Source organism: Oncorhynchus tshawytscha, linkage group LG25, assembly GCF_018296145.1.
Source record: "Oncorhynchus tshawytscha isolate Ot180627B linkage group LG25, Otsh_v2.0, whole genome shotgun sequence".
Classification (NCBI taxonomy): Eukaryota; Metazoa; Chordata; class Actinopteri; order Salmoniformes; family Salmonidae; genus Oncorhynchus; species Oncorhynchus tshawytscha.
The window spans coordinates 21,291,224-21,302,878 of record NC_056453.1 but is presented as its reverse complement, the minus strand read 5'-3'; the positions used below and the strand labels follow the sequence as shown (position 1 = coordinate 21,302,878).

At 40.6% G+C, this 11,655-nt stretch overlaps 1 protein-coding gene across 3 annotated transcripts; it reads right to left on the bottom strand.

The window, feature by feature from the left end:
• Positions 1–1,147: 1,147 nt before the first annotated feature.
• csdc2a (cold shock domain containing C2, RNA binding a) lies at positions 1,148–9,629 on the bottom strand. 3 transcript variants are annotated; one of them, XM_024387927.1, is made up of 4 exons: positions 9,290–9,603; positions 2,800–3,172; positions 2,509–2,631; positions 1,148–2,307 (listed from the first exon to the last, which is right to left on the bottom strand). In XM_024387927.1, the coding sequence occupies exons 2-4, from the start codon at positions 2,988–2,990 to the stop codon at positions 2,145–2,147; spliced, it is 477 nt and encodes a 158-aa protein (XP_024243695.1). In that variant the 5' UTR covers positions 2,991–3,172; positions 9,290–9,603; the 3' UTR covers positions 1,148–2,144. The 3 variants fall into 3 exon arrangements, with proteins under 3 accessions (XP_024243695.1, XP_024243696.1, XP_042162050.1); XM_024387928.1 differs by having other exon boundaries at positions 9,405–9,603; XM_042306116.1 differs by lacking the exons at positions 2,509–2,631; positions 2,800–3,172 and having other exon boundaries at positions 9,290–9,629.
• Positions 9,630–11,655: the final 2,026 nt, after the last annotated feature.

The window sequence follows — 11,655 nt, the reverse complement described above, 5'->3', positions numbered from 1 at the left end:
CCTAAAGGCCACTGTGCTGGTACAACCAGAAGCCTGAATCCCTCCCAAACACTATTGGTCATTTTTGCTTCAATTTGGACATTCTGAAGTCATCTGATCATATTATACACACACTTGTTTACTCAGTCACAGAACTCACAAATGCCTGGCTATTGCCAAAAGGTGAGAACTCATTATCAGCTCATCTCGTTGTAGATCATTCTGTCTGGCTATGACTTTATTTCCCACACCCCTGTAACCTGCAGAAACAAAGCTCATACATCAAAAATGACAAGTCAAGAGGACAGACCTTTGGGTTTAACGTTACTTAGTTCTTCTGTCTTAGCTTGTTTGTTCATTCGTTCATGCTTCATTTGTAAATTATGTCTGAGTGTGCCCCTGCTAAAAATAAAATTGTACCGTGTGGTTTGTTTAATATAAGGAATTTGAAATGATTTTTACTTTGGTACATTTGAGCAATTCCATTTACTTCTGATACTTAAGTATATTTAATGAGTCCTTGGATGTGTGAGTGCGTGCGTGCATTTATAGGTTCGTTGATGCATGTGTCCAGGTGTGTGTGTAGTGCGTTAGTGTGTTGTTATCGTATACCTGGGGCACAATGTCCTTTTTAGGGTAAGGTTTAAGTCTGATTACTGAACACCAGTACATCTCATCAGCTGTTTCCACTGCGCTCTTTATATGTGCATTCATTAAGATGTTTTTTAAAGTGTTGGCTTGGAGGATCGTTGACATTTTGGAGGATAGATTGCATCCCCATAAAAAATGAAAGATTTAGTTCTTTTCCATGTATTCAACCGAAGCGGTGTCATCACGGCTTATCTATCTTGGGTTTACAGTGCAAAAAAGTGGAGCGGCCCAGATACTGCATGATGCAAAATATCTATATGGTCAGGGTTAACCATTACTTCATCAGAGGTTGACACACTTCCACACAGTAGACCTGTTTTGTGAAGTACTGTGTGTACCCTTGAGTTTCTCCAAAATTGGTTAGAGATTACTTGTCCTTGTCTGCCCTCTAATGGACTATCGATGTTACATACCGTTCTAATAAGCAATTTCTGAAGCAATATTTGAATAGCTAATAACCTATTTTGGACCACAGGTTAACTTATTCATGCAAATAATAAACAATTACACACAGGAATGTGAATAATACAGTAGTAACTTTTTATCCTAATGACAACACGCTAGTCACAGTGAATCGACGTAAAAAGTGCTCTAGAACACAATGAAACTTCAAACAGTTCCCCAAAATAAGAAGAGACATAGTACTATATAATTTAGTCACAATAAATAAAACATGGTATTAACAATGCATATAAACCTAATTATGCTTACAAAAGACTAAAACTGCATGATGAAAGGAGACTATTGACAACAGTACATGTTCATTTCTTGTCTATAACTATGGATAACATGTGTTTTAATGATTTAAAAAAAGGAGTTTTGAACCTCATATAGTAATCATCAATAACTCTGTTACAAAGATTAATAAATTGTCATTGGTCAACATTAGACTGAAGGAGTGGGCGTTACCAGGGCAGTATCATCAGAGTGAATTGTGCGATGGGTTAGACCAGGCATATATTGGCATTAAAACACAAATGTATAATCTTAACAATATCTACCTCACTTGTCATAACGAATAAAAATTAAATAAATAAATCAAAGTATGAATAAAAACAACATAATTTAGGAAGGTTTGTTGCTCTTTGTTTCACAGTTTTCCTTACAGCAGTGTCTTATTAAAACGTACTAGACTCCTGCCATCTTAAATAATCTTTAAAAAACCATCAACCTTTAATCCAATTTAACCTGGACCCTTTTCCTAACTTAAATATTTAACTTTTCCTCATTCACATTCCAACTGAAACCTACTTAACGCTGTCTTAAGCCTTATATTACCACATTCCAACCCTCAGGGTTACACCTTCACATAATCACTCCTTCCACTGCTCCCTGTGCTTGTTTACTTCCTCCTTCCTCCCCTTTACCTCTAGGCTCCTACCTCCCCCACCTTATCTCCCTACCCTGGACTCCACTTCTCCCTCCTCCCCCTTTACCTCTCCAGGCTCCTTCCCACCTTCCCTCCCAACCCCCACCCTCCACCATACTGCCTCTTTGCAGATGCAGGTGGAGGTCTAGGAGCTGATGATCTGTCCAGACCAGGTCTCATGCTTGGTTCCTGGGGCCAAGTGGGTGATGACAACCTCCATCGCCTGGATCTTCTGGTTCTTGGGGGGGATGGAACAGACTTTGTACGTGACCTCGTCACCTTCCATGGGCACGTATTCTCCATCGATACTAAAAAAGGGAGAGGGGGAGAACGTTATGAGAGAATCCAGGCCTCTTTAGGTCTAGGACATTAAAGTTTATGAATATATGATAAAGCAATAAGGTGTATTGTGATTATAAAATATGATATTAGGTACAACGCATATAACACTTCAGTCCCAAAGTGTGTTGTAGATTATAATTGCATCCTAACGCTTCAGAATCACTCACTCAGAGATGTGTACAAAGATGTCCTCTCCACCGTTGGAGGGCTTTATAAAGCCATGACCCTGGGACCTGTAGAAGGTCTTACACACACCCTTATACACTGGGCCTGATCTGGCCCGCACCGTACTGAGAGACACACACAGGAGAGAAACAACATTAACCCATGGAGGCTTTTCTCTGGACTTGCATCCAAAATGGCTCCCTAGTCCCTGATAGTGACCAGAGCCTCATAGATCACACTCAAGGCCATGCACAAACACCCTCACTCTATCACCACAGATTATTCCTACTCACGCGGAGTATGTGCGGGTGCGTTTGGTGGGCAGAGGGCTTGGCAGCTCGCCTGGCATCAGGGGGGGTTTCCTTTCCCTCTCCCACACCCGACTTCCCTCCCTGAGGAAGGGGAATGAAAGGGAGAGAGGGGTGCGGGGGGAGCTCAGTGGCCGTGGGGGATCGGAGGGGGACGAGGGGTCTGAATCAGCCATCTCTGTGGGGGTCCCCCTGGGGGTGTGGAGCTCTGTAGGAGAAGCTGCCTCAGCCTCGGGTGGGTCACAGCCAGGGAAACAGACCTAGACTGTCTGCATGATAAGGGTGATGGGTGGTGTGTTTGTGGTGGTGGTTTAGTATGTGTCTGGAAGACAGGATATTGGAGGAGCTTGGTGGTTTCCTGGAGATAGAAAAAAAAAAGAGTAAGAAATAGAGAAATATATGAATGAATCCAAAAGACTGCAAAACAATAACAAGGAGGGACACTCGGTGAAATAACAGATCTCCAGAGTTCCTCTGTGGAGATGGGCTAAGGAGATGGGCTATGGTAGAGTGGCCAGACGGAAGCCACCCCTCAGGAAAAGGCACACACCTGTCTATATAAAGGTCCCTCAGTGCATGTAAGAGCAAAAAACCAAGCCATGAGGTCTAAGGAATTGTCCGTAGAGCTCAGAGAAAGGACTGTGTCGAGCCACAGATCTGGGGAAAGGTAACATTTCTGCAGCATTGAAGGTCTCCAAGAACACAGTGGCCTACATCATTCTTAAATGGAAGAAGTTTGGAACCAGCAAGATTCTTCCTAGAGCTGGCCGCCCGGCCAAACTGAGCAATCAGAGGAGAAGGGCCTTGGTCAGGGAGGTGACCAGAAACCCGATGGTCACTCTGACAGGGCTCCAGAGTTCCTCTGTGAAGATGGGAGAACCTTCCAGAAGGACATCCATCTCTGCAGCACTCCACCAATCAGGCCTTTATGGTAGAGTGGCCAGACGGAAGCCACTCCCCAGTAAAAGGCACATGACAGCCCGCTTGGAGTTTGTCAAAAGGCAACTAAAGGAATCTCAGACCATGACAAACAAGATTGAACTCTTTGGCCTGAATGCCAAGTGTCACATCTGGAGGACACCAGGCACCGCTCATTACCTGGCCAATACCATCCCATTTTTTCCAGCAGCAGGGACTGGGAGACTAGTCAGGGTCGAGGTAAAGATGAACGGAGCAAAGTACAGAGAAAACCTGCTCCAGAGTGCTCAGGACCTCAGACTGGGCGAAAGTACACCTTTCAACAGGACCAACGACCCTAAGCACACAGCCAAGACATCACAGGAGTGGCTTCAGGACAAGTGTCAATGTCTTTGAGCGGCCCAGCCAGAACCCAGACTTGAACCCGATCTAACATCTCTGGAGAGACCTGAAAATAGCTGTGCTGCAATGCTCTCCATCCAACCTGACAGAGCTTAAATGGATCTGCAGAGAAGAATGGGAGAATACAAATACAGGTGTGCCAAGCCTGTAGCGTCATACCCAAGAAAACTCGAGGCTGTCATCTCTGCCAAAGGTGCTTCAACAAAGTGCCTGTATACTTAGGTAAATGTGATATATATATATATATATATATATCACACACACACACCAAAAAAAATGAAAGCTGTTTTTGCTTTGTCATTATGGGCTATTGTGTATAGATTGAGGAAACAATTTAATCAATTTTAGAATAAGGCTGTACTGTAAAAAAAAATTTAAAAAGTGGAAAAAGTGAAGTGGTCTGAATACTTTCTGAATGCACTGTATGCATGAATTGAACCATATTGCTATTCTAACTGAGCATACAAAATGTAACGAGCACTTTTGGGTGTCAGAGAAAATGTATCTGAGTAAAAAGTACATATAGACAGTGGAGTAAAAATAAAAGTTGTCAAAAAATATAAGTAGTGAAGTACAGATACCCAAAAAAACTACATGCAGTGCCTTCAGAAAGTAATCCACATTGTCTTGTTACAAACTGAATTTAAAATGTATTCATTTGAGATTTGTCACTGGCCTACACACAATACCCCAAAATGTCAAAGTGGAATTATGTTTATAGATTATTTATTTTATTCATAAAAAATTTAAATCAGAAATGTCAATAAGTAATTAACCCCTTTGTTACGGCAAGCCTAAATAAGTTCAGGAGTAAAAATTTACTTAAGCAATAATAGCATTTAACATTATTTTTTAAATAACTACCTCATCTCTGTACTCCACATATACAGATAATTGTAAGGTCCCTCAGTCGAGAAATGAATTTCAAACACAGATTCAACCAAAGACCAGGGAGGTTTTCCAATGCTTAGCAAAGAAGGGAACCTATTGGTAGATGGGTCAAAATAAAATAGCAGACATTAAATATCCCATGGAGCATGGTGAAGTTACTAATTACTCTTTGGATGGTGGATCAATACACTCAGTCACTACAAAGATACAGGTGTTCTATTCTAACTCAGTTGCTGGAGAAGAAGGAAACTGCTCAGGGATTTCACCATGAGGCTAAACAGAGAGTTTAATGGCCGTGATAGGAGAAAACTAAGGATGGATCAACAACATTGTATTTACTCCACAATATTAACCTAATTGACATGGTGAAATGAAAGAAGACTGTACAGAATAAAAATATTCCAAAACATGCACACTGTTTGCAACAAGGCACTTAAGTAATACTGCAATAAAATGTGACAAAGCAATACATTTTTTGTCCTGAATACAAAGTGTTGTGTTTTATTGGATTTGCCCCAAACATATTACTGAGTACCACTCTCCATATTTTCAAACATAGTGGTGGCTGCATCATGTTATCATTAAGGACTGGGGAGTTTTCAAGATAAAAATAAAATAAACTGAATTAAGCCTGGAGCTAAGCTCAGGACAAACCCTAGCGGAAAACCTGGTTCAGTCTGCTTTCCAACAGACACTTGGGGACAAATTCACCTTTCAGCAGGACAATAACCTAAAACACAATGCCAAATTCACACGAGTTGCTTACCAAGAAGACAGTGAATGTTCCTGAGTGGCTGAGTTACAGTTCAGGCAAGACCTGAAAATGGTTGTCTAGCAATGATCAACAACCAATTTGACAGAGCTTGAAGAATTTAAAAAATAATAAACGGGAAAATGTTGCAAAATCCAGGTGAGGAAAGCTCTCAGATAGACTCACAGCTGTAATCGCTGCAAAGGATGCTTCTACAAAGTATTGACTCAGGGGTGTGAATATTATGTAAATTCAATATTTCTGTATTTAATTTTCAATAAATGTGCTACAATTTCTAAAAACAAGTTTTCACTTTGTCATTATGGGGTAGATGGGTGAGAGAAATAAACGTATTTCATCCATTTTGAATTCAGGGTGTAACAACAAAATGTAGAATAAGTCAAGTGTCATGAATATTTTCTTTAGGCACCGTAAGTAGTACTTTCAAGTATTTTTACACCACTGACTGGAACTAGGCAAACTCTTTTTTGCAAAAATGTAAGAAAATATATCTGAAATGGGCAAGAATATCCTCTTTTTCTGCCTCAGACCTACCTAATTTTCACTTGGTTTATAGTGAGATTTATAGTTAGACTAAATTACACATTCTGTCAACATCTGAATCCAGAATTATATGTTCTTGCAATTTGTAGTCTTTGACATTTCAAATTTAGGATATGATAAAGCTGTTTTTTCAAAGTTACTTTAGTTAAGTAAACAATATTTTTCTTAAGTGTAGCTTAACTCCTTCCAGTGTGAAGTAATTGGTAGCTTGGTAAACTATATTTTCAGAGTAGCTTCCCCACCACTGAAGAAAGTGATTTGGTTTAAAGCACCAGCACTGATGTCACTGGCTTTGAAATCATCCCAAGACTGTCTATATAATCCAGCCTCGCCGAGCCTTAGGTTCGATATTTAATACATCATATTAACCCCCCGTGTATTGTGTATTCAGACATCAAACGCTTTGAACAGGCAGTGCAACCAGCAGATTACTTTGACAGAAAAAGCCCTAGACAATATCCAATTATTTTGCCATTGAGAGAATTGTGTCTTTGAGACCTATCACAATAGCCCTCCCCTCTTAGAGACTGCAGACTAATGGCTTTCTATGCAGTGTTGGGGAGTAGTGAACTACATGTAGTTCAACTAGTTATTAAACTACATTTTGCAGTAGTTTAGTGGTAGTTGAACTGAATTCAAACCTTGGTGGTGTTTTCAGTAGTTAATTACTTTGTTTGCCATGTAGCAGTGTAGCTTAATACTGGAACACACTACTTTTTTGTTGTTGTTGCTAAAATAGAATATGGGTGAAGTAGGCAAGAATTTCCTTTCTTTTTTGGAATTTGACCTTAATTCTCATTTGAAACATATTTTTTGTGTTTAATATGCTTAATTGCACATTCTGTGAAGATCTGACTCCAGAGGGGTCTGTTCTTGCTAGTGCTGAGCGATTAACCAAAATGTTTATTTTTTCAGACATCGGTTCAATTACTTGATTTACATTTAGTTTTTTTGTGTGTGTGCCCAAAGCACGGCTTCTCTAGAAAAATAAATCACGAGAGAAATCAAGTCAAGAACTATGCGGGACGCTGGGCTGAAGGGAGTTGTAGTTTTCACTATGCAAATATTCAACCTAGTTCAGCACAGAAACATGGTCATTATCTACAATGCCCATAATCCATTGCGCCGGTTCATTCTGGCTCCGACAGAGATGGATACACTTTTATGCCTGCTATGTTAGGTCACATACAGACTGACCGCATGAGAGAGGAATGTACACAACACAAGGAGGTGATGGATAGACAGTTTGAAAGTAGGCCTATGCCTTATCTACTTTGAAGAACTAGTAAAATTATTTAGTCAGACAGGCTAGTCTGCCTAAGTATGCTCTAGAGCTTTCTAAACAGGAGGTCTACCCAATGTGGACTTGACAGAGACAGTGGAATATTTTCAACATTTTGGCCATTGAATGTTCACTATTTTAGGCTTTGGAATTTTCATTTTAAAAAGCATTTTTGTACCTTTTCAAAGTAGCTTTGGTTAAGTAAACTATATTTTTTATTAAGGGTAGCTTTTAGTGTAGATTAACTTCTTCCAGTGTGAAGTAATTCATAGTTTGGTAAACTGTGATATCAGAGTAGCTTCCCCAACACTGTTTCTCTGTAAAAGATAGATGAGGGAAATGTGTGGCAGACTGCATCCCTAGGGCTGCTCTCTCTCTATGTGACAAGTGGCACCATCTAAATATAGCTGCCTGCATGGTGGAGTAAAGTGGAGTTTGCCCTTTATTGACTGGAGGGTCAGGGTGGAGACAGGGTTGCAACCAGAGTTTAGGGAGGAGGGTTTAGGGCGGTAGGGAACCATAATGATCCAATAAAAAGGAAAAGGCACTCTTATTCTTTATTGGTAAGAAGCAGCGTAATCTCTTATCCCAAAACTAATTTAAGAGAAAGGGATTAATAAAATGTCCCCCATCTATGTGTCAAAGAAAGGTGGCAGGTTTTATCCTGACGACATCATCACACGCTGGTGGAACTTTTACTTGATTGTGTGTACACCACAGGAGGTTGGTGGCACCTTAATTGGGGAGAACAGGCTCGTGGTAATGACTGGAGCGGAATCAGTGGGATGGTTTTTGATACCATTCCATTTGCTGTACCAGCCATTATTATGAGCCGTCCTCCCTCCAGCAGCCTCCTCCACTCTTATACACACACCTCTGTTGTCACAATTTTGCACAGAAAAAAAAAAACACTTTGAAAACTAGTATTGAATTATTGGCTATTACATACACTGACAAGTACTTTAATCCAACAACACAGTTTATCCATCTAATCTGTCTCATTTTATATATACTGCTTGTAAAAGTAGTTAGTGACTGTAAACCGATTTAAAAAATAATGGGATTATTATAGGATGTACATTTATATTTGGCTGGTTTTGGAGCAGTGCAAACACCAGTGCCGACTGGGCTCCATCAACTAGACAAAGGCGGTCTCAACACCACCATGCACTTCCCAAAATCTGCAGGGTACTGTGGCTGCTTGTCCTCAGCATTATCAGCATGGGAGACACGTAAATATTCAGTAGGCTACACACAGACAGTCACTCACGACGCTGCCCTTTTTTGGCGGCCTTTGTCTAAATCCCTTTTAACTTTAAAATACCCTAAGAGTTGTCTAATAGCGGTTTAACATGTGGTGTCTTGACTCTCTCTCACTCCCCAAATCAAGGCCACCGGCATCTTGATTCCAGAACATTCTTATGTGAACCAGCTGAGACAACAGGAGAATACATTGATCGTTCAAAATAAGGTAGAAGCTGCACGAGACTACAGTTTAAAGGCTAGGCTACTCACACAATACATATTTATCCAGATAAGTTTATAGAATATAACATTTTCACCTGAATGGTGGTAGCTAACTTGTACAAAAATAGCTCCTTAAATAAAATATTTATAGACTAAAGCGCACTATCAAAATGTAGGCTATTGATTAATCGTGCTCTTACCGTAAAATGTTACTCTGTTTTCGATCAAACGTGTTGATGTCTTGACTCTTAACTGTTATATGACGATAATTATATAATGAAATAACAATACAATGCACAGATGTGGAGAGAATACCTTCCTCTTGTATGTGGTTTCGCTGCACAAACGGGTCTGTCTGGATGATGAGGGCGCAAAATGAAAAGAAAAGAGAGAAGGGCGGGGGTACGAGTGATGGGCAGTTCGGGAACGATTCGTTCTTTTTGAACGACTCGAGAATCATGATTCGTTTTTAATCGTTCGTTTGGCCTGCTGGCCGCAATCTATTCCACAGCCAGAAGAATTCGCGCTCCTCCGGCTCAGCTAATTGCAGACCGCAATTTGGGGGCGTTTCTTGATATGGCCATTCCTTGATTATCCAGTAACACCCATTTGTGCCTGCCTTTCGTCAGTCCATTGATATCAGGAAACGCCTGTCAGTGCATGACATTGGTCGGTCCATTGATACGTGCCATTGGTCAGTTCCACGCTATTTGTATCAAGGAGACTTCAAATCAAATAAAATTGTATTTGTCACATGCGCCGAATACAACAGGTGTAGTAGACTTTACAGTAAAATGTTTACTTACAAGCTCTTAACCAACAATGCAGTTTTGAGAAAAATGTGTTAAGTGAAAAATAAAAGTAAAAAATAATTAAAGAGCAGCAGTAAAATAACAATAGCAAGGCTATATACTAATCAAATGGTGGTACAGAGTCAATGTGCGGGGGCACCGGTTAGTCGAGGTAATTGGAGGTAATATGTACATGTAGGTAGAGTTAAAGTGATTATGCATAGATAATAAACAGAGCGTAGCAGGATCGTAAGGGGGGCGGGGACATTGCAAATAATCTGGGTAGCCATTTGATTAGCTGTTCAGTTTTTGGTTTGGGGGTAGAAGCTGTTAAAACGCCTTTTGGACCTAGATTTGACGCTCAGGTACATGCCGTGCGGTAGCAGAGAGAACAGTCTATGACTAGGGGGCCCGGATTTCCAAATATCTTACTTGTCATGTGCTGAAAACAACTGGTGCAGACTACTGTGAAATTCTTGCTTATGAGCCCTTCCCAATGATGCAGAGTTTAAAAATAATACAAATAAAATAGTACATGAGGAATAAAATAAAAAACACAAGAATGGAGCTACAGTATATACTGGGAGTACCAGATCAATTAGGAGCTATATACAATGAGTACCAGATCACAGTGCAGAGGTATGAGGTATTTGAGGTAGATATGTTACATGAAGGCAGGGTAAAGTGACTAGGCATCAGGATAAATAATAATAAAATAAAGAACTGAGTATCAGCAGCAAATAATGAGTTTAAAAGTGTGTGAGTGTGCATGTTTGTGTTGTGTCGGTATGAGTGCGTGTGTGTATGCTGTGTATGTATGTGGCTATGTCAATGTAGTATGAGTGTGTATAGACTATACAGTGGGGAGAACAAGTATTTGATAACCTGCAAAATCGGCAGTGTTTCCTACTTACAAAGCATGTAGAGGTCTTTAATTTTTATCATAGGTACACTTCAACTGTGAGAGACGGAATCTAAAACAAAAATCCAGAAAATCACATTGTATGATTTTTAAGTAATTAATTAGCATTTTATTGCATGACATAAGTATTTGATACATCAGAAAAGCAGAACTTAATATTTGGCACAGAAACCTTTGTTTGCAATTACAGAGATCATACATTTCCTGTAGTTCTTCACCAGGTTTGCACACACTGCAGCAGGGATTTTAACCCACTCCTCCATACAGACCTTCTCCAGATCCTTCAGGTTTCTGTGCTGTCGCTGGGCAATACGGACTTTCAGCTCCCTCCAAAGATGTTCTATTGGGTTCAGGTCTGGAGACTGGCTAGGCCACTCCAGGACCTTGAGATGCTTCTTACGGAGCCACTCCTTAGTCACCCTGGCTATGTTTTTCGGGTCATTGTCATGCTGGAAGACCTAGCCACGAACCATCTTCAATGCTCTTACTGATGGAAGGTTGTTGACCAAGATCTCGCGATACATGGCCCCATCCATCCTCCCCTAAATACGGTGCAGTCGTCCTGTCCCCTTTGCAGAAAAGCATCCCTAAAGAATGATGTTTCCACCTCCTTGCTTCACGGTTGGGATGGTGTTCTTGGGGTTGTACTCATCCTTCTTGTTCCTCCAAACATGGTGAGTGGAGTTTAGACCAAAAATCTCTATTTTTGTCTCATCAGACCACATGACCTTCTCCCATTCCTCCTCTGGATCATCCAGATGGTCATTGGCAAACTTCAGATGGGCCTGGACATGCGCTGGCTTGAGCAGGGGGACCTTGCATGCGCTGCAGGATTTTAATCCATGACGGCGTA

Coding starts and splice junctions, on each gene's coding strand:
- csdc2a (XM_024387927.1), bottom strand. CDS start 2,990: ATGGCTGATTCAGACCCCTCGTCCCCCTCCGATCCCCCACGGCCACTG. Junction 2,632..2,799: donor CGCACCCGCACATACTCCGC/GTGAGTAGGAAT, acceptor TGTGTCTCTCAG/TACGGTGCGGGCCAGATCAG. Junction 2,308..2,508: donor ATCTTTGTACACATCTCTGA/GTGAGTGATTCT, acceptor TCCCTTTTTTAG/TATCGATGGAGAATACGTGC.